This window comes from Phocoena phocoena, chromosome 13, assembly GCF_963924675.1.
Source record: "Phocoena phocoena chromosome 13, mPhoPho1.1, whole genome shotgun sequence".
In the NCBI taxonomy this organism is placed as follows: domain Eukaryota; kingdom Metazoa; phylum Chordata; class Mammalia; order Artiodactyla; family Phocoenidae; genus Phocoena; species Phocoena phocoena.
The window spans coordinates 31,362,019-31,387,638 of NC_089231.1; the positions used below are offsets into that span (position 1 = coordinate 31,362,019).

At 49.1% G+C, this 25,620-nt stretch overlaps 3 protein-coding genes across 3 annotated transcripts; 2 read left to right on the forward strand and 1 right to left on the reverse strand.

The window, feature by feature from the left end:
* The first annotated feature begins 3,260 nt into the window (after positions 1-3,260).
* LOC136132530 (uncharacterized) lies at positions 3,261-4,336 on the forward strand. The gene is made up of 2 exons (XM_065889437.1): positions 3,261-3,572; positions 3,803-4,336. The coding sequence occupies exons 1-2, from the start codon at positions 3,261-3,263 to the stop codon at positions 4,334-4,336; spliced, it is 846 nt and encodes a 281-aa protein (XP_065745509.1).
* Positions 4,337-8,513: 4,177 nt separating this feature from the next.
* On the forward strand, positions 8,514-9,900 carry LOC136132531 (uncharacterized). The gene is made up of 4 exons (XM_065889438.1): positions 8,514-9,006; positions 9,123-9,331; positions 9,378-9,697; positions 9,759-9,900. Exons 1-4 carry the CDS (start codon positions 8,514-8,516, stop codon positions 9,898-9,900), a joined length of 1,164 nt encoding a protein of 387 aa, XP_065745510.1.
* Positions 9,901-23,032: 13,132 nt separating this feature from the next.
* Positions 23,033-24,790, reverse strand: LOC136132532 (serine-aspartate repeat-containing protein F-like). Its single transcript, XM_065889439.1, has 2 exons — positions 24,325-24,790; positions 23,033-24,228 (listed from the first exon to the last, which is right to left on the reverse strand). The coding sequence occupies exons 1-2, from the start codon at positions 24,788-24,790 to the stop codon at positions 23,033-23,035; spliced, it is 1,662 nt and encodes a 553-aa protein (XP_065745511.1).
* Positions 24,791-25,620: the final 830 nt, after the last annotated feature.

Consider the following 25,620-nt stretch of genomic DNA (forward strand, 5'->3'; position numbering starts at 1 on the left):
CACCATCGCACGCACCTTTGCACTCACAATCGCTTTCACCATTGCTCGCACCATAGAACACACCATTGCACTCATCATCGCACTCACCATTTCATTCATCATCGCTCTCACCATCACACTCGCCATCCCATGCATCATCTCACTCACCATGGCACTCACCATCGCACTCACGATCGCACTCACCATCGGACCCACCATTGCTCTCACCATTGCACTCACCATCATACTCACCATTGCTCTCAAGATAGTTCTCACCCTTGCACTCTGCATCGCACTATCCATCACACACACCATTGAACGTACCTTCGCAATCACAATTGCTTTCACCATCCCTCTCACCATCACTCTCACCAGAGCTCTTACCAGCGCTCTCACAGTGCTCTCACCATCGCACTCACTACTTCATGCACTATCACACTCACCATCACTCTCACCATCACTCTCACCATCGCACTCACCCTCACGCTCAACATTGCACTCACCATTACACTCACCATCGCTCTCACCATCACTATCAATATCTGACTCACTATCAAACTCACCATCGCTCTCACCATCCCTCTCATTATCGTACTCACCATCGCACTCATCATTGCTCTCAGGATCACTCTCACCATCACACTCACAACTGCACTCACCATTGCTCTCACCATCTCAATCACCGTTGCATGCAATATGGCCCACACCATCATATTCACCATCTATTGCACGCACCGTCGCATGCACTATCATTCTCAGCATTGCACTCAACATCACACTCAACATTGCTCTCACCATCGCTCTCAACATCGCTCTCACCATCACACCAACCATTGCTCGCACCATCGACTGGACCATCGCACTGACCATAGCACTCACCATCACTCTCACAATCATGCTTAACATCGATCTCACCATCACTCTCAGCATTGTTCTCACCATCATACTCAACATTGCACTCACCATCTCTCTCACCATTGCTCTCAACATTGCTGTCACCATTGCACTTATCATCGCACTCAGCATTGCATTCACCATCGCTTTCACTTCACACTCACTGTCACACTCAACGTCCCTCTCACCATTGCTCTCACCATCACACTCAGTATCACTCTCACCATCACACTCAACATCTTACTCACAATCTCTCTCACCATCATTCTCACCTACTACCTCAACATCACACGCACCATGACTCTCACCATTCCACTCACCATCCACTGTCCATCGCATTCACCATCACTCTCATAATCGCATACGCCAATGCAGGCAGAATCACACACACCATCACATGCACCATCACAGTGAACATCGCTCTCACAATTGCGTGCATCATCGCACTCACCATCGCAAGCACCATTGCACTCGCCATCGCTCTCACAATAGCACTCACCATCGCTCTCACCATCGCATTCAGCATCGTATGCACCATCACACTCAACATCACTCTCACCATCACCCACACCATCGCACGCACCATCACACTCATCATCGCGCTCACCATCACTCTCACCATCATTCTCACCATCTGATGCACCATCGCACTCATCATCACATGCAATTTCTAACTCACAAGTGCTTGAACCATCGCTCTCACCTTCACACTCACCATTGCACTCACCAACGCTCTCACCATCACACTCACTGTCGCACTCATCATTGCTCTCAAGATTGCTCTCACCATTGCAATCAGCATCGCACTCTCCATCACACATATCATCGCTCTCATCCTCACACTCACTGTCGCACTCACTGTTGCTCTCACCATCACAATACCCGTTGACCTCAACATCACACGCACCGTCATACACACTGTGGCACATATTGTCATGCACACCATCGCACGCATTATCACTCTCCCCGTCACACTCATCATTGCTCTCAAGGTGACTCTCACCATTGCACTCAGCATCGCAGTCTCCATCACACACACCATTGCACACTCCTTCACAAATCACAATCGTTTTTACCATCACTCTCACCATCACTTTCACGATCGCACTGATCATTGCACTCTCCATCACTCTCACCATCACACACACCAACAGTGTCAACATAATTCTCACCATCTGACTCACCAGCACAGTAACCAACACACGCAACTTCACACTCACAATTGCTTTCACCATCACTCTCAACATCATCTCACCATTGCACTCACCATCACTTGCACCATCACACTCAGCATCGCACTCAGCATCGCACTCAACATTGCACTCACCGTCACTCTCACCATCACACTCACCTTCACTCTCAACATTGTACTCACCATCACACTCAACATGGCACTCAACATCGCTCTCAACACCACACTCACCATCACACCAAACACCACACTCAACATTGCTCTCAAGATCGCTCTCAACATTGCACTCAGCATCACATTCTCCATCCCATGCACCATCGTATGCAACTTTACAATCACAATCGCTTTCACCGTTGCTCTCACCATCGCACACACCATCACTTTCAGCATAATTCTCATCATCTGACTCACTGTCGCACTCCCCATCACACTCAACATCACTCACTGTATCACTCTCACCACCGTATTCAGCATCGCATTCTCCATCAAGCACTCCATCTCAGACACCATCGCTCTCACCCTCACACTCACTATCGCACTCAGCTTTGCCCTCACCATCTCACTCACCATTGCACTCACCATCTCACACACCATCACATGCGCCATGGCACAGTCACATGCACCGTCACACACATTGTCACTCTCAGCATTGCACTAGCCATCGCTCTCACCCCTGCACTCAATGTCACAGTCTCCATTGCACTCACCATCGCACGCACCATCACACTTACCATCGCTCTCACCATTGCACTCACCGTCACACTCAACATCGTTCACACCATTGCATGCATCATTGCTCTCACCATCACAAACACATTCACACGCAACATCACATTCACCATCATTCTCACCATCACATGTACCATCGTATGCACCATCGCTCTCACCTGGCACTCACAGTTGCACTCACCATCTCACACATCATTGCATTCACCGATGAACACACTATCACTCTCACCATCACACGTACCATCGTACGCACGATCGCTCTCACTGTCGCATTCACTGTTGCACTCACCATCTCACACACCATGGCACTCACTGTCACATGCACTATCACTCTCACCATCACAATCACATCACACTCATCTCTCTCACCATAGCATTCATCAATGCAGTCAAAATCGCTCTCAGCATTGCTCTCACCATTTAACTAACTATAGAAATCACCATCAGACTCAAAATCGCTCTTACTATGACTCTCACCATCGCACTCACCATCACTTTCATGATCGGTTTCACCATCGTAGTCACCATCGCTCACAACATGGCATGCACCATCACACTTGCCATTGCCTGCACCACCACACTCAACATTGCACGCACCATTGCACTCACCATCACCCTCAGAATCGCATTCAACATCACACTCAACATCACTCTCACCATCACACTGACCATCGCTCTCATAATCGCACGCACCATCGCAATCACCATCGCACTCATCATCACTCTCACCGTCACACTCAAATTCTCACTCACCATTGCACTCACCATCATTCTCACTGTACACCTCACCATTTCAATCACCATTGCTCTCCCCATCGAATGCCTCATTCCATGCATAATTGCTCGCACCATCTTCTCACCATCACACTCACCATCACCCTCACCATCTCACTCTCCATTGCTCTCAGCATTGCACTCAGAATCTCACTCACCATCACTCACACCATCACTCTCAACATCGCACTCATCATCGTAATCGTCATTGCACTCACCATCGCTCTCACCAAGACTCTAAACATCGCACTCACCATCGTTCTCACCTACGCTTTCACCATCACACTCAAAATCACACTCACCATTGCATGCACCATCACACTCATCATCGCACTCACCATCAGTCTCACCATCACACTCACCATTGCTCTCACCACATTCACCATCGCAAGCAACATCACTCTCAACATAGCTCTCACCATCGCAATCACCGTTGCATGCAACATTGCAACTACCTTTGCACTTACAATAGCTTTCACCATTGCTCTCACCATGGCTGTCACCATCGCACTGACCATCGCATTCACCATCACAATCACCATCTCACTCACCATCGCTTTCACCTTTGCTCTCACCATCAAACTCACCATCGCTCACATCAACGCACACACCATTGCACTCACAATTGCACTCACCATCGCTCTAAACATTGTATTCACCATCGCGCTCACCATAGCTTTCATCACTCTCAACATCACAGTCACCATCCTTCACACCATTGCATACATTGCACTCACCCTCACTGTCACCATCATTCTCAGCATCTGACACACCATTGCACTCACCATCACACGCAACTTCACATTCACAATCGCTTTCCTCATTGCACTCACAATTGAACTCATCATCATTCTCAAGATCACTCTCACCATTGCCTCAGGATTGCCCTCTCCATTGCATGCACCATCACAATCACCTTCGCACTCACCATTGCAGTCAACATCGCACTCGCATTGCTTTCACCGTAACAATCTCTGTTGCAGTCCCCGTCGCAGGCACCGTTCCCCGCACCATGGCACACACTATCATGTGCACCGTCACACGCACTGTCACTCTCATCATAGCACTCAACATTGCACTCACCATCTCAGTCACCACCGCTCTCAACATGGCTCCCACCATTGCCTGAACTATCGCACGCAATGTCGCACTCACCATCACACTCACCCTCACTCGCAAAATTGCATGCACCATCACACTCAGCATTGCACTCAGCAGTGCACTCACTGTTGCTCTCACCATCGCACGGACCATAGCTCTTAATATCATACTCACTAGCACAGACACCATTGCACTCATCATGGCACTCATCGTCGCTCTCATTATTGCACTCATCCTCGCACCCAACATCACACTCACCATCGCACGCACCATCCCTCTCAAGATCGCTCTCACCATTGCACTCAACATCGCACTCTCCATCAAATGCACAATTGCACGCACATTCACAATCACAATCGCTTTCATCATAGCTCTCACCATTACTGTCAACATCTCACTGATCATCACACTTTATATTGCTCTCAATGTCGCATGCACCATCACTGTCACCATCATTCTCAACATCTGACTCACCATCACACGTACCATCACATGCACCTTCGCACACAATCGCTTTCACCATCATTCTCACCATCGAACTCACCATCAGAGTAACAATCGCTCTCACCATCGATCTCAACATCACACTCACCATCACACTGACCATCGCATTCACCATTGCTTTCACAATCTCAGGCACCATAGCACGCACCATTGCACTCAGCATTGCACACACCGTCACACTGAGCATCGGTCTCAACATCGTACTCACCAGCACATGCACCATCACAATTATCACAGCACTCACCATCTCTCTCACCATTGCACCCACCATTACTCTCACCATTGCACTCACTGATGCACTCACCATGCCTCTCAACATCACTCTCACCATTGCACTCATTATCGCACTCTCCATCAAATGCACCATTACATGCACCTTCGCAATCACAATCGCTTTTACCATCGCTCTCACCATTACTGTCACCATTTCACTGACCATTGCACTCTCCTTCGCTCTCACCATCGCATGCACTATCGCAGCACCATCACTTTCACCATCATTCTCACCATCTGACTCACCATCGCACGCACCTTTGCACTCAAAATCGCTTTCACCATTGCTCTCACCATCGCACTCACCATCACACTCACCATTGCACTCACCATCGCACTGACCATTGCTCTCACCATTGCTGTCACTATCAGACTGACCATCGCACTGACCATCGCATTCACCTTTGCTCTCAACATCGCACTGACAGTCGCACTCACCATCCCTCTCAACATCGCTTTCAACATCACACTCACCATCGCCCTCAGAATCAAACTCATCATCAGTATCACTATCACCCGCACCACACTCTAACCATTGCTCTCAGCATCACTCATACCATCTAACTCACCACCACAGTCACCTACACACTCAACATCACACTCAGCATCACTCTCATCATAATGCTCACCAACTCACTGACAATCTCTCTCACCAACATTCTCAACTCTTGCATCAACATCGCATTCACCATCGCTCTCACCATCGCACTCACCAATGCACGGTCATCACATGAACCATTGCTTTCATTGTTGCACTCACTGTTGTACTCACCTTCACTTTCACCATCGCACTCACCATTGCACTACCCATTGCACTCAACATCACACACACCTTCGTACGCACAGTGGCACACACTGTGGTACGCACTGTCACATGCATTATCACTCTCACCATCACACTCATCATTTCTCTCAGCCTCGCACTCACTGTGGCACTCACCATCTCACTCACCTTTGCTCTCACCATTCCACTACCCATTGCACTCACCATTGAATGCAGCATTGTATGCACCATGGCACACATTGTCCTGCACACCATCGCACGCATTATCACTCTCACCATTGCACCCATCATCGGTCTCGAGATCGCACTCACGATTGCACTCAGAATTGCATTCTCCATCACAGACACCATCGCACGTACCTTCAAAATCACAATTTCTTTCACCATTGCTCTCACAATCGCTGTCACCATCGCACTCACAATTGCTCTCACGATTTCTCTCACCATCGCACTCAGCATCACATTTTCCATCGCATGCTCCATCTCATGCACAATCGCTCTCACCCTTACCATCACACACAACTTTGCTCCCACTGTCCCACACACCATTGTACTCACTGTATCACACACCATCATACACACCATCGCACACACCATCACACGTACCATCACACACACTATGCCTCTCAACATCACAGTCACCATTGCACTCAACATCACTCTCACCATCACAGGCAACATCGCCCTCACCATCGCAGTCACCATCGCATGCATCACACTCACCATTGCTCTCACCATCACTCTCAACATTGCACTCACCATGGCACTCAACATCGATCTCAAGAATGCTCTTACCATTGCACTCAGCATCGCACTCTCCATGGCATGCACCATTGCACGCACAATGGCTTTCACCCTCTCATTCACCATTGCAGTCACCATCACACTCACCATTGCTCTCACCATCGAACTCACTGTTGCATTCTGCATCGCAGGCTCCATCATATGCACCATGGACAGATTGTCATGAGCAACGTTGCATGCACTGTCATTCTCACCATAGCACTCAGCATTGCACTCACCATCACTCTCACCATCCCACTCACCATCTCTCTCACCATCTCTCTCACCATCGCACTCACCATCGCATGCACAAACGCACTCACATTCCCTCTCACCATCGCACTCACAATTGCTCTCACCATCATACTCACTATCGCACTCACTATTGCATGCACCATTGCACTCAACACTGCTCTCACAATCACACTCACCATCGCCCTCACCACCACTCAGCATGGTTCTCAGCATCACTAACACCTTCTCACTCAACAACACTGTCACCAACACACTCATCATCACACTCAGCATCACTCTCACCATCACATTCAACATCTTACTCACAATCTCTCTCACAATCATTCTCACCTACTACCTCAACATCGCACTCACAATCACATTTACCTACACTGTCACCATCGCTCTCAATGTTGCATTCACCACCGCACTCACCATCGAACGCAATATCACATGCACTATCACTCTAAGCATCACACTCACTATCACACTCACCATCACACTAAACATCACTCTCAACATCACACTCATCATTGCACTCACCATCGCTCTCAACATCGAACTCACCATCACATTCACCATCACACTCATCATGGCTTTCACAATCATAGGCACCATCACACTCAGCATCACATGCACCATCACACTCACCATCGAACAAACCATCGCACTGACTGTCTCTCTCACCATCGTATGCACCATCAAACTCAACATCGCACACACCACTGCACTCACCATCGCACACACCATCGCACTTGCCATCGCTCTCTAGATCACTGTCACCATGGCACTCAGCATCCCACTCTGCATCGAATGCACCCTCGCACACACCTTCACATTGTCAATTGCTTTCACCATCTCTCTCACCATCACTGTCACCATCACACTGACCATCGCTCTCACCATTGCATGCACCATTGTTTAAACCATCACACTCTCCTTTGCACTCACAGTCTTTCACCATCTGACTCACCATTGCACTCATCATCACACACACTTTGCCACTAATAATTGCTTTCACAATCGCACTCACCATCGCTCTCACCATCGCACTCACAATCGTTTCTACATCACTCTCAATATCACTCTCAGTATTGGAGTCAGCATCACACCCTCCATTGCACACACCATGGCACGCACCATCACATGGACCATCGCATACAGCAACACTCTCAGCATCACACTCACCATTGTTCTCACCATCGCAGTCATCATCGCACTCACCATCACTCTCACCATGGCACTCAACATAACACGCAACATCACATGCAGCTTCGCAATCACAGTTACACCATTACTCTCACCATCACACTCACCATCACTCTCAGCATCGCATGCACCATCGCTCTTACCATCACACTCACCATCGCACTCAACATCACACAGATCATCACACACAGCATCGCTGTCACCATCACACTCACCATGACTTTCACGATCACACCCATCATCGCACTCACCATCGCTCTCACCATTGCTCTAACCATCACTCTCACCATCACACTCAACATTGCACTCAACATTGTTCTCAACATCACACTCACCATCGCACTCACCATCACTTTAACCACCGCACTCACCATCGCACTCACCATCGCTCTCAAGATCGCTCTCACTATAGCACTTAGCATTGCACTCACCTTCATTCTCACCATCGCCATCAACATCGCTCTCATCATCGCACTTGCCATCGCACTCACAATCACACTCACCATTGCTCTCACCATCGCACTCAAGATTGCTCTCACGATCGCACTCAGCATCGCACTCACCATCGCTCTCACCTTTGCCTCACCATCACTCTCAAGATCGCTTTCACCAGCACACTCACCATCGCTCTCACAGTTGCTCTCACCATTTCACTCACCCTTGCAGTCACCATGGATCTCACCATTGCACTCACTGTCGCTCTCATCATAGCTCTCACCATCACACTCACCATCACAGGGATCGCTGCATGCAGCATTGCTGTCACCATCACACTCATCATCACTCTCACCACTGCTGTCACCATTGCACTCAGCACTGCATTCACAATTGCTCTCACCATCGCACTCATCATCTCACTCACCATCATACTCACTGTCGCACTACCATCATTCTCACCATCGCCTCACCATCACTCTCAAGATTGCTCTCAGCATCACACTCACCATCGCTCTCAACATCGCTCTCACCATCACACTCACCATCGCTCTCAACATCACTCTCTCCATCACACTCACCATCACTCTCACCACTGCACTCACTGTTGCACTCACCATCACACTCACCATCACTCTCACTGTCGCTCTCACCATCACACTCAACATTGCTCTCACCATCCCACTCACCATCTCACTCACCATCACACTCATCATGGCTCTCACCATCGCACTCACCATCGCACTCACCCTCACATGGACCATCACACACAGCATTGCTGTCACCATCACATTCACCATGACTCAGCATTGCTCTCACCATCACACTCATCATCGTACTGACCATCACTCTCACCATTGCTCTCAGTATCGCTCTCACCATCGCACTCACCATGGTAGTCACCATCGCCCTCATTATCGCTCTCACCATCAAACTCCCCATTGCACTCACCAACACACAGACCATCACTGACATCATCACTGTCACCATCAAACTACCATCACTCTAACCATCGCTCTGGCTATCGCATTCACCATTGCTCTCACACTTGAACTCACCAACACTCTCAGCATCACACTCACCATTGCACTCCCCATCATTCTCAACTTCGCTCTCACCATCACAGTCACCATTGCACTCAGCATCACATGGACTATAGCACGCAGTATCGCTGTCAGCATCACACTCACCATCAGTCTCACCATCGTTCACATCATTGCACTCATTGTCACATTCCCCATCGCTCTGAATGTTGCACTCTCCATTGCTCTCAAAATTGCTCTCACCATTGCACTCAGCAAAGCACTCTTCATTGCATGCATCATCGCATGCACTTTCACTCTTACACACATTCTGAGCATCCCACACACCATCGAATGCACCATTGCATGCACTGTTGCACACAGTATCACACTCACCACTGCACTCACTATCGCACTCACCATCACTCTCCCCATCACACTCACCATTGTACTCACCATCACAATCACCATTCCTCTCTCCGTCGCTCTCACCATTGCTCTCCTCATCACACACAACATTGCACTCACCATCGCACTCACAATCACTCTCACCATCGCTCTCTCCATCACACTCTCCATCACACTCACCATCGTTCTCACCGTCATTATCCCTCTCTGACTCACCATCACACTCAACATCGCAGTCACCTTCACTCTCAACGTCACTCTCACCATAGCAATCACTGTCACACCCACAATCGCTCTCAACAACTCACTCACCATCGCTCTCACTATCGCTCTCAACATTGCACTCAGTATCGCACGCACCATCGCAGGCACCTTCGCAATCATAATCACTTTCACCATTGCTCTCACCATTGCTGTCTCCATCAAACACCATCGCACTTCCCAATGCTCTCACCATTGCATGCAACATCGCACACATCATCACTCTCACTATCATTCTTACCATCTGACTCACCATTGCACGCAGCTTCACACTCACAATTGCTTTCACCATCACTCTCACCATCACACTCAAGATCGCTCTCAACATCACACTCAGCATCGAACTCACCATCACCTCACCATCACTCTCAAGATTGCTCTCACCATCACTCACATTGCACTCACTGTCGCTCTCACCATTGCACTCACACTCGCAGTCACCATCGATCACACAATTGCATTCAACATTGCTCTCACCCTCACACTCCCCATCGCTCTCAACATTGATCTCACCAACATATTCACCGTCATGCTCAGCATCACACAGACCATCACACGAAGCATCGCTGTCATCATCACACTCACCATCGCTCTCACCATCGCAATCATCGCACTCCCCATCTCTCTCAACATCGCCCTCTCCATCATTCTCACCATCGCATTCAACATCGCTCTCACCATCACACTCATCATCGCACTCCTCATCTCTCTCAACATCGCCCTCTCCATCATTCTCACCATCGCATTCACCATCGCTCTCACCATTGCACTCACTGTTGCACTCACCATCACACTCACAATCGCTCTCACCATCACTCTCACCATCACACTCAGCATCACTCTCATCATCGCACTCACCATCTCACTCACCATCACTATCACCATTGCACTCATCATCACACTCACCATCGCTCTCACCATTGCTCTCACCATCGCTGTCACCATCGTGCTCATCATTGCGCTCACCATAACTTTCACCATCGCACTCAACATTACTCTCACCATCGCACTCACCATCCCTCTCACCATCGCACTCACCATCACACTCAGCATCGCTCTCAAACTCACTCTTACCATCGCACTCAGCATCGAACTCACCATCGCTCTCACCATTGCTCTCACCATCGCACTCAATATCACTCTCACGATCCCACTCAGCATTGCACACACCATCGCTCTCACCATCGACTCACTATCACTCTCAAGATTGCTCTGACCATCACTCTCACCATCGCACACACCATCGCACACACCATTGCACTCACCCTCGCTCTCACGATTGCTCCCATTATCGCACTCAGCATTGCATTCTCCATCACACGCAACATCACACGCACCATCGTTCTCACCCTCACAATCCCTATCGCACTCACCTTTGCTCTCACTGTCTCACTCAAGGTTGCACTCACTGTGTCACACACCATCACAGGCATGGTGTCACAAACTGTCACACATAACATCGCAAGCACTATCACTCTCAGCATTGCACTCATCATCACACTTACCATTCCTCACACCATCGTACGAACCATCGCTCAAAACATCACACTCATTATCACTCTCACCAACGCTATCAACATCAGACTCACCATCAAACTCACTATCGCTCTCACTATCACTCTCATAATCGTAGGCACCATCACACTCACCATGGCACACAACAGCGCACTCACGATCGTGCGCACCATCGCACTGACCATCACTCTCACCATCATACGCACCAACACACTCAACATTGCACACAGGATCACACTCAACATCGCTCGCATCTTCGCACTCACCATCGCACTCACCATGGCTCTCCCCATTGCTCACACCATCACTCTCACCGTGGCACTGACCATCACATTCACCATCGCTATCACCATCGCATGAAGCATCACTTGAAGCATCGCATGCACCATCACACTAACTATTTAATGCACATCACACTAAACATCACTCTTACCATCTTAGGCACCATCACACTCACCATTGCACATACCACTGCATTCACCTTCACATGAACCATCGCACTCACCATCGTTGTCAGCAACACATGCACCATCACTCTCACCATCACTCTCACCATCCCTCGCACCATTGCATGCACCATCGCTCTCATCATCACACTCAGCCTTACACTCATCATTGCTCTCACCATTGTACCCACCTTCGCTCTCATCATTGCACTCACCATTGCTCTCTACATCGCATTTATTATCACACTCACCATTGCTCTCACCATTGCTAACATCTGACTCACCATTGAACTCGCCATCACTCTCACCTTCGTTGGCACCATCACACTCACCATCACACGCACCATTGCAGTCATCATCACACGCACCATTGCACTGAACATCGCTCTCATCATTGTCCACACCGTGGCTCACACTATCACGTGCACCATCACATGCACTATCACTCTCACAATAGCACTCAACATCACACTCACCATCACTCTCACCAGCTCAATCACCATCGCTCTCATCATTGCTCACACCATAGCATGCATCATTGCACTCATCAATGCATTAAGAATTGCACACACCATTGCTCTCAACATTGCACTCACCATCGCTCTCTCCAATGCACTCACCATCACTCTAAACATTGTATTTACCATCGTACTCACCAGCGCTCCCACCATTGCTGTCACCATCGCACTTACCATGGCACTCAACTTGGCACTCACCATCATTCTAAACATGGAACTCACCATCGCATGCAACATTGCCCTCAATGTCGCACTCACCATCACGTGCACCATCGCACTCACCATCTCACGCACCATTGCTCTCACCCTCACACTCACCATCGAAGTCAATATCGTACTTAACTTTGCTCTCACCATCACACTCACCATTGCATTCACCATCGCACACAGCATCACACGCACTGTGGCACACACTATTGCACACACCGTCGCAGGTACTATCACTCTCAGCATCACACTCAACATCACAATCACCATCACTCTCTTCATAACACTGACAATCGCTCTTGCCATCGTTTTCCCCATCACACTCACCATCGTTCACACCATCGCAAGCACCGTCGCACTCACCATCCCTCTCACCATCATGCACACCATTGCTCTCACCATCGATCTCACCATCGCACTCATCATCGCACCCACCATCTCACTCACTATCCCTGTCACGATTGTTCTCACCATCACACTCACCATCACACTGACCATCCCATTCTCCATCGCTCTCACCATCGCTTGCACCATCACATTCACCTTCGCACTCACCATCTCATCATCATTCTCACCAACTGACTCACCATCACACTCACAATCACACGCACCTTCGAACTCACAATCGCAGTCAACATCACACTCACCATCACACTCAGCATTGCACTCAGCATCACACTCTCCAAGGAATGCACCATCGCACGCACCATCACAATCCCCATCACACTCACTGTCACAGTCACCATCACACCACTCACCATTGTATTCACTATCGCACTCCCCATTGCACTCCCCATTGCACACACCATCACCAGCAATGTGGCACACACTATTGCGCACACCATGGCATGCTCTATCACTCTCACCATAGCACTCAACATTGCACTCACCATCACTCTCATCATCTCACTCACCATCACTTTCACCATTGCTCTCACTATCACACTCACCATCACTCACACCATTGCATGCAACATCGCACTCACCATCACCATCATCATTGTACTCACCATTGCTCTCACCATGACACTCACCATCTTTCTCTCCATTGCACTCACCATCGCTGTGAGCATCGTATTCCACATCGCACTCACCATCGCTCTCACCATCGCACTCACAATCATGCTCACCAACACTCTGAAGATTGCTCTCACCATTGAATCAGCATTGCACACTCCATTGCACACACCATCACAAGCGCCATCGAATTCACCCTCACACTCACCATCGCACTCACCGTTGCTTTCACCATCGCAATCCCCATTGCACTCCCAGTCACACACACCACTGCCCGCACTGTGACACACACTATCACGTGCACCATTGCATGCACTATCACTCTCACCATAGCACTCAACATCACACTCACCATCTCAATCACCAATGCTCACACCATCGCTCTCACCATAACACTCACCATCGCATGAAACATCGCCCTCAGTATCGCACTCACCATCGCACGCACCATTGCACTCTCCTTCACACACATCATCGCTCTCACCCTCACACTCACCATCAAAGTCAACGTCGCACTCACCTTTGTTTTTACTGTCGCATCATCATTGTACTCCCCATCACATGCAGCATCGCACACACTGAGGCACACACTATTGCACATACCCTCGCATGCACTATCACTCTCAGCATCGAACTCACCATCACACTCATCATCACAAGCCCCTTTACACTCACAATCGCTTTCCCCTTTGCACTGACCATCACTATCACCATCGCACTCACAATCACACTCACCATCACTCTCAAGGTCACTCTCAGCATTGTAATCAGCATTGCACCCTCCATCACATGCACCATCGGAAGCACCATCGAATTCACCCTCGCACTCACCATCTCACTCAGTGTTCCTTTAAACTTCACACTCCCCACTGCACTCCTTGTTGCATGCACCATTGCCTGCACAGTGGCACACACTATCACGTGCAACGTCCCACACACTGTCACCATAGCACTCAACATCGCACTCAACATCACTCTCACCATCTCAATCACCATTGCTCTCACCATCGCTCTCACCATTACACTCAGCATCGATCGTAACATAGCACGCACCATCACACTCACCATCGCACTCAGCATTGCACTCACCATCGCTCTCACCATCGCACTCACCATCGCTCTCTCCATTGCACTCACCATTGCTCTAAACATTGTAATCTCCATCACACTCACCATCACTCTCACCATCACTCTCACCATCACACTCACCATTGAATGCAACATGGCACTCACCTTCACATGCACCAGCACTCTCACCCTCACACTCACCATCAAAATCAATGTCACACTCACCTTTGCTCTCACTGTCACACTCACTGTTGCACTCCCCGTTGCACTCCCCATCACACACAGCATCTCATGCACCGAGGCACACACTATTCCATGCATCATCGCATGCCCTATCACTCTCAGCATCGCACTCAACATCGCAATCACCATCACTCTCGTAATTGCACTTACCATTGCTCTCCCCATCGCTCTCAACATCACACTCACCATTGTTCGCACCATCACATGCACCATCGCATGCACCATTTCTCAGCATCATTCTTACCATCACTCTCACCATCGCACTCACCATCTCACTCACCATCACTGTCACCATTGCACTCACCATCGCACTATCATATTCACCATAGCTCTCACCATCACACGCACCATTGCACACACCATTGCACACATAGTCGTGATCACCATTGCATGCAGCATCGCTCTCACCATCGCACTCATCATTGCACTCACCATTGCTCTCACCATTGCACTCTGCATAGCGCTTAACATCGCATGCACCTTTGCATTCACAATCACACTCACCATCACCTCACAATCACTCTCAGCATCATTCTCACCATCACATGCACCTTTGAACTCAAAATCGCTTTAACCATCGTTATCACAATCGAACTCACCATTGCACTCACCATTGTTCTCAAGATCGCTCTAACCATCGCACTCAGCATTGCACTCTCCATCGTACGCACAATCACACGCACCATTGCTCTCAACCTCGCACTCACTGTTGCTCTCACGGTTGCACTACCAGTTGCCCTCACCATCATACGCACAGTTGGACGCACCATGGCACACACTGATGCGTGCACTGCCACAAGAAGTATCACTCTCACCATAGCACTCAACATTGCTCTCAACATCACAGCATCACACTCACCATCACTCTCAACATGACTCTCACCATAACACTCAACATCGCTCGCACCATGGCACGCACCATTGCACTCAGCACCGCATTCACCATTGCACTCATCATCGCTCTCACCATCACACTCACCATCACTCTCAACATCATACTCACCATCGCACGCACCAACGCATTCACCATGGCACTCAGCATCACTCTCATGTTCACACTCACCATCGCACGCACTGTTGCTCAAACCATCACACTCACAATTGCTGTAAAGATCGCTCTCACCATTGCACTCTGCATCACACTCTCCAGCACCCTTATCATCACACGCACCATCAAACGCACCATCACTGTCAACATCATTCTCACCATCTGACTCACCATCACATGCACCATCGCATGCAGCTTCACACTCACAATCGCTTTCACCATCACTCTCACCATCACACTCACCATCGCACTCACCATTGCACTCACTATCACTCTCATGATTGCTCCCATTTTTGCATTCAGAATCGCATTCTCCATCGCACACAACATCACATGCACCATCGTATGCACCATCGTATGCACCATCGTTCTCACCCTCACACTCTCCATTGCACTCAACTTTGTTTTCGCCATCTCACTCACTGTTGCACTCACTGTGTCACACACCGTCGCATGCACGGTGGCACAAACTGTCACACGTAACATCGCAAGCACTATCACTCTCAGTATTGCACTCAACATTGCACTGACCACCACTCTCACCATCACACTCACCATCCCTCACACCATTGAGTGCACCATCGCTCAAAACATCACACTCATTTTCACTCTCACCATTCGCTATCAACATCAGACTCACCATCAAACTCACCATCGCTCTATCGCTCTCACCATCATAGGCACCATCACACTCACCATGGTATGCAGCATTGCACTCACCATCACACGCACCATCACACTGACCATCACTCTCACCATCATATGCACCAACACACTCAACATCGCAGGCAAAATCGCACTCAACATCACTCTCATCTTCGCACTCACCATCACACTCACCATTGCACTCAACATCGCTCTCAACGTAGCCCTCACCATTGCACTCATCATCGCATGAACCATCGCGATCACCATCACTCTCACCATCGCACTCATCATCACACTCATCCTCTCACTGAAGTTCACTCTCACAATCTCACTCAGCATCCCACTCTCCATTGCACATACCATCACACACATGTTCTTATTCAATATCGCTTTCACCATTGCTCTCACCATTGCTCTCACCATCACACTCACCATATCTCTCACCATCACACTCATCATCGCACTCACCATCGCACTGATCATCGCATTCACCATCGCTTTCACCATCGTGTGAAGAATCGTACACACCATCGCACTCACCATCAAACGCACCATCGCACTAACCATCGCTCTTAACATCTTACACATCATCACACTCACCATCGCATGTACCAACACATTCACCTTCACACAAACCATTGCACTCACCATTGCTCTCACCATCACTCTCACCATCGCACACACCATCGCTCTCATCATTGCACTCAGCCTTACACTCACCATTGCCCTCACCATTGTACTACCTTCACTCTCACCATCGCACTCACCATCGATCTCTACATCGCACTCATTATCACACTCACCATTGTTCTCACCATTGCTAACAACATCTGACTCAACATCGAACTCACCATCGCTCTCAACATTGTTGGCACCATCACACACACCGTCGCATGCACCATCACAGCCATATCGCATGCACCATCACACTGAACATCACTCTCATTCTCACCATCTGAATCACCATCACATGCACCTTCACACTCACAATCACTTTCACCATCGCTCTCAACATTTTTGGCACCATCACACACACTGTCGCATGCACCATCGCAGCCATATCGCATGCACCATCACACTGAACATCACTCTCATTCTCACCATCTGAATCACCATCACATGCACCTTCACACTCACAATCACTTTCACCATCGCTCTCACCATCACACTCACCATCACACTCATCATCGTTCTCATGATCGTTCCCATGATCACACTCAGGATTGCATTCTCCATCGCACGCAACATCGCATGCATCATCATTCTCACCCTCACACTCTCCATTGCACACACTTTGCTCTCAACATCGCACTCACCATTGCACTCACTGCCTCACACACCATCACATGCACTGTGGCACACACTGTCACATGTAATATCGCACGCATTATCACACTCAGCATTGCACTCAACATCGCACTCACCATCACTCTCACCATCACACTCACCATCCCTTGCACCATCGCATGCACCATAACCCTCACCATCGCACTAAGCATTGAACTCACCATTGCTCTCTCCATCGTACTCACCATCGCACTCACCATCGCTCTCACCATCGCACTCACCATCACTCTCAACATCATAGTCATTATCGCACTCACCATTGCAAGCACCATCACACTCACCATGGCACTCAGCATCGCTCTCACGTTCACACTCACCATGTCACCCACCATCACTCAAACCATCCCACTCACCATCACTCTAAATATTGCTCTCACCATTGCACTCTGCATCGCACTCTCCAACACCCTTAACATCACACGTACCATCACACGCAGCATCACTGTCACCATTATTCTAACCATCTCACGCACCATCGCACACACCGTGCTCACAATCGCATTCACCATTGCACTCACCATCACACTCACTATCACTCTCATGATCGCTCCCAACAAAGCACTCAGCATCGCATTCTCCATTGCACTCAACATCACAAGCACCATCATTCTCACACTCACACTCTCCATTGCACTCACCTTTGCTCTCACCATCTCACTCACTGTTGCACTCACTGTGTCACACACCATCGCATGCACGGTGGCACAAACTGTCCCATGTAACATTGCAAGCACTATCACTCTCAGCATTGCACTCAACATCACACTCACCATCACTCTCACCACCACACTCATCATCCCTAACACCATTGCACACACCATCGCTCACAACATCGCACTCATTATCACTCTCACCATCGCTATCAATGTCAGACTCACCATCGAACTCACCATCGCTCTCACTATTGCTCTCACCATCGTAGGCACCATCACACTCACTATGGTACACATTGCACTCACCATTGCACGCACCATCACACTGACCATCACTCTCACCATCATATGCACCAACACACTGAACATCACACGCAAAATCACACTCAACATCGCTCGCATCTTCGCACTCACCATCGCTGTCACCATCACACTCACCATTGCACTCAACATCGCCCTCAACTTAGCCCTCACCATCGCACTCATCATCGCATGAAACATCACAATCACCATTGCTCTCACCATTTCACTCACCATCACACTCATCATCACTCTCAAGTTCACTCTCACAGTCTCACTCAGCATCCCACTCTCCATCGCATGTACCATCACACACACCTTCGCATTCAAAATCGCTTTCACCATTGCTCTCACCATCGATCTCACCATCGCTTTCACCATATTTCTCACCATCGCTCTCAACATCATTCTCAACATCGCACTGACCTTTGCACTGACCATTGCATTCACCATCGCTATCACCATCGCTCTCAACATCACTCTCACCATAACACTCACCATCACACTCAGCATCACACGGACCCTGGCACACAGCATCACTGTTACCATCACACTCAACATCACTCTCAACTTCCCTTTCACCATCGCACTCATCATCACACTCCCCATCATTTTCGATATTGCATTCTCCATTGCTCTCACCATAACTCTCACCATCACACTCACCATCTCTCTCACCATCACTCTCACCATCTCACACATCATCACACTCACCATCACTCTCACCATTGCTCTCATCATCCCTCACATAATTGCACTTATCATTGCACTTATCATCACACTTACATTCATGTTCACCATCGCTCTCACCATAGTATTAACCATCACACTCAACATCACATGCACCATCGCACTCACCATCGCATGCAACATCGCACTCACCATCGTGTGTACCATCATGCTCAGCATTATTCTCACCATCTAACTCACCACAGCACACACCTTCAAAATCAAAATCGTTTTTACCATTGCTCTCAACATCACACTAACCATCGCTCTCACCATTGCAATCACCTTCTAAATCACCATCTCATGCAACATGGCCCTCACCATCACATTCAACATCGCACACACCATCTCACTCACCATTCTGTGCACCATCGCTCTCACCTTCACCCTCACCATCGCAGTCACCCTTGAACTTATCTTTGATCTCACTGTCACACTCACTGTTGCACTCACCAGCGCATGCAGCATCGCATGCAGCGTGGCACACACTATTGCACACACCATCACACACACTATCACTCTCAGCATCACACTCAACATTGCACTCACCATCACTCTCATCATTGCTGTCACCATCGCACTGACCTTCACACTAACCATCATATTCAGCATCGCTCTCACAATCACACTCATCATTGCACTCACCATCCCTCTCACCATCGCTCTCACCATTGCTCTCACAATCACACTCACCATCACTATCACCATCACCCTCACCACCACTCTCAGCATCGCTCTCAGCATCACTAACACCATCTAACTCACAATCATTGTCACCAACACACTCATCATCACCCTGAGCAACACTGTCACCATCACACTCACCATCTCATTCACAATCTCTCTCACCATCATTCTCACCTTCTACCTCAACATCGCACTCACCATCGCTCTCATCATCACACCCAACTTCACACTCACCTTCACTGTCACCATCGCTCACAACATTGCATTCACTATCACACTCACCATTGCATGTGCCATCACAGGCACTATCACTCTAATCATCACACTAATCGTCACATTCACCATCACACTAACCATCACTCTAACCATGGCACTCACCATTGCTCTCACCATCACCATCGCTCTCTGCATCACTCTCACCATCGCACTCATCACACTCACCATCGCTCTCATGATCGCTGTCAACATCACACTCACCATCACACTCACAACCGCAAAAACCATCACGTCCAAATCTCACTCACCATCGAACTAACCAATGTTCTAAACATCGATCTCACCATCACTCAGCATCGCACTCATCATCATACTCAGCATCGCTCTTACCATCGCTGTCACCATCACACTCACCATCACATTGACCACTGCATTCACCTTTGCTCTCACCATCGCACTCATCATCGCACTCACCATCGCACTCACCATCGCTCTCATCATTGCACTCACCATCGTGCTGACCATCACATTCACCATCGCTCTTACCATCGCATGCATCAAGGCTCGCACCCTCACACACACCATTGCACACATCATCGCACTGACCATCACATTCCCCATCACTCTCACCATCGCATGCACCATCGCATGCACCACTTCACTCACCAACGTACACACCATCACACTCACCATCACACACACCATCACATTCACCTTCACACACACCATCGCACTCACCGTCGCTCTCACCATCACACAAACCATCGCTCTCACCACCGCACTAACCATTGCACTCAGCATCGCATGCACCATCACACGCAACATTGCACACACCATCACACTTACCATCACTTTCACCATTATACTCACCATCTGACTCACCATTGCACACACCTTCTAACTCACAATCACTTTAACCATCATTCTCACCAACGCACTCACCATCACTCTCAATATCGCTCTCAACATCCCACTCAGCATCGCACTCTCCATCACATGCACCATCGCATGCACCATATCTCTCACCCTCGCACTCACCATGGCACTCACCATTGCTCTCACGGCCGAACTACACACTACACTCACCATCGCATGCACTGATGTACGCACCGTGGCACACACTGTGGTGCCCAATGTCGCACATTCTATCACTCTCACCATAGCACTCAACATCACACTCACCAACACTCTCACCATCACACTCACCATTGCTCGCACCATCGCATGCACCATCGCACACAGCATCACATTCATCATCGATTTCACCATTGCACTCAACATCGCTCTCTCCATTGCACTCACCAACTCTCTCAACATCGTACTCTCCAGCGCACTCACCATCGCACGCACCATGGAGTGCAGCATGGCATTCAGCATTGCTCTCACGATCGCACTCTACATCGCATGCACCATCACATGCACCATCACTGTCACCACCATTCTCACCATCTGACACACCACCACATGCACCTTCACACTCACCATCGCTCTCAACATCACACTCATAATCGCACTCATCATCACTCTCACTATCATTCTCACCATCATATGCACCAACACACTCAACATCACATGCACCATCACACTCAACCTTGCACACATTCACACTCACCATTGCTCTCACCACCACACTCACCAATGCACTCAACACCGCTCTCAATATAGCACTCAACTTCACATGAACCATCCTATGAACCATCGCAATTACCAGGGCTCTCACCAGCGCACTCACCATCACACTCATCAACGCTCTCAAGATCACTCTCACAATCGCACTCAGCATCCCACTCTCCATTGCCTGTACCATCTCACACACCTTTGCACTCACAATCGCTTTCACCAATGCTCTCACCATTGCTCTCACCATTGATCTCACCATTGCACTCACCATCGCACTCACCATCGCTCTTAACATCGCACTCACCATCACTCTCACCCTTGCACTCACAATCACTCTCACCACCGCACTCAGCATTCCACTCTCCATCGCATGCACCCTCGCACACACCTTCACATTCACAATAGCTTTCACCGTCACTCTCACCATCGCTGTCACCATTGCACTGACCATCACACTCTCCATCGCTGTCACCATTGCACGCACCATCGCGCACACCATAGCACTCACCTTCGCACTCACCATCACTTTCACCATCATTCTCAGCATCTGACTCACCATCACACTCACTTTGGCAATAACAATCAATTTCACTATTGCCTTCACCATCACTCTCACCACTGCTCCCACCATCACACTCAAAATCGCACTCACCATCGCTCTCAAGATTGCTCTCAATATCACACTCAGCATTGCACACTCCATCGCATGCACTGTCGCACGCACTGTGGCACACACTGTCACGTGCACCATCACACACACTAACACTCTCACCATCGCTCTCACCATTGCACTCACCATGGCTGTCACCATCGTTCTCACCATCACACTCTCCATCATACTCACTATCACTCTCAAAATCGCTCTCACCATCGAACTCAACGAAGCACTCTCCATCGCATGCACAATCACACACACTTTTGCTTTCATGCTCCCTCTCACCGTCCCACTCACCATCACACACACCATCACGTGCATGGCCGCATGCAGTATCACACTCATCACTGCACTCACCATCACACTCACCATCACTCTCACCATCATTCGAATCATCAAAGTTATCCTCGATCTCACCATTGGTCTCACCATGGCACTCGCCAAAGCTCGCTCTGTGGCACGCAACAAAGCACTCACCACTGCACTCACCATCGCTCTCACCATCGCCCTCACCATCACTCTCACTCTCGCACTCTCCATCGCTCTCACCCTTGCACTCACCATCACAGTCACCATTGCATTCATCATCGCTCTCATCATAGCTCTCACCATCACACTCACCATCACATGGACCATCGCACACAGCATTACTGTCACCATCATGGTAACCAGCCCTCTCACCATTGCTCTCACCATCGCACTCACCATCGTACTCATGATCGCTCTCACCTTTGTTCTCTCCATCGCACTCACCATCACGCTCATCATGGTACTCCCCATCACTCTCAACATCACACTATCCATTGCTTTCACCATTGCACTCACCATTGCTCTCATCATCACACTCATCATCGCACTCACCATCTCTCTCAACATTGCTCTCACCATCGCTCTCCCAATCATACTCATCATCGCACTCACCATCGCTCTCAACATTGCACTCACCATCGCTCTCAACATTGCACTCACCATCAAACACACCATTGCTCTCAGCATCGCACTCACCATCGCACTCATCATTGCACTCAGCATTGCTCTCACCATCACACTTAACTTCGCACTCACCATTGCAGTCAACATTGCTCTCACCATCACACTCAACAGCACACTTACCATCGCACTCACTATCGCTCTCAAGATTGCTCTCACGATTGCACTCAGCATCGCACTCACCATCACTCTCACTATGCCTCACCATCACTCTCAAGATCACTCTCAACATCACTCTCACCATCGCTCTCAACATCACACTGAGCATTACTCTCACCATCGCTCTCACCATCTCACTCATCGCACTCACCATTGCTCTCACCATTGCTCTTATCATCACTCACACAATTGCACATATCATCTCACTCATCATTGCACCCACATCCACGCTCACCATCGCTCTCACCATCACACTCATCATCGCACTCACCATCGCACTCAACGTGGCATTCACCATCGCTCTCGCCATCAAACTCACCATCACACAGACCATCGCATGCAGCATCGCTGTCCCCATCACACTCACCATCACTCTCACCATCACTCTCAGCATCGCAATCGCCATCGCACTCACAATCACACTCAACATCACATTCACCATCGCTCTCACCATCTCACTCACCATCGATCTCAATAATGCTCTCACCATCACAGTCACAATCGTTCTCATCATCACATTCACCATCGCACTCAAGATCGCTCTCACCATCGCACTCAGCATTGAACTCACCATTGCTCTCACCATCACCCTCAACATCACTTTCAAGATCACTCTCACAATCACACTCAGCATCACACTGTCACTCTCACCATCACCCTCAACATCACTCTCAAGATCGCTCTCACAATCACACTCAGCATCACACTAGCTATCACTCTCATAATCTCCTCACCATCACTCTCAAGATCATTCTCACCATCACTCTCACCATCGCTCTGACCATCACACTCACCATTGCTCTCAACATTGCACTCACCATCGAACACACCATAGCTCTCAGCATCGCACTCACCATCGTTCTCAACATCGCACTCACCATCGCTCTCACAATCGCACTCAACATCACTCTCACCATCGCACTCACTATTGATCTCATAATTGTATTCACCATCGAACTCACCAGCACACTC

What these genes read in the sequence shown, in the direction of transcription:
- LOC136132532 (XM_065889439.1), bottom strand. Translation starts at nt 24,790, where the DNA reads ATGAGTGAGATGGTGAGAGCGATGGTGAGAGTAATGCTCAGTGTGATG. An exon ending in GTGTGATGATGAGAGCAATG is followed by an intron (nt 24,229 to 24,324) that starts GTGAGTGCAATG and finishes GAGAGAACAAAG; the next exon opens with GTGAGAGCGATCATGAGTAC.
- LOC136132531 (XM_065889438.1), top strand. Translation starts at nt 8,514, where the DNA reads ATGCAGCTTCGCAATCACAGTTACACCATTACTCTCACCATCACACTC. An exon ending in TGCTCTCACGATCGCACTCA is followed by an intron (nt 9,007 to 9,122) that starts GCATCGCACTCA and finishes TCACCCTTGCAG; the next exon opens with TCACCATGGATCTCACCATT. An exon ending in ATCACATTCACCATGACTCA is followed by an intron (nt 9,698 to 9,758) that starts GCATTGCTCTCA and finishes CATTGCTCTCAG; the next exon opens with TATCGCTCTCACCATCGCAC.
- LOC136132530 (XM_065889437.1), top strand. Translation starts at nt 3,261, where the DNA reads ATGACTCTCACCATCGCACTCACCATCACTTTCATGATCGGTTTCACC. An exon ending in CACTCACCATCATTCTCACT is followed by an intron (nt 3,573 to 3,802) that starts GTACACCTCACC and finishes GCTCTCACCAAG; the next exon opens with ACTCTAAACATCGCACTCAC.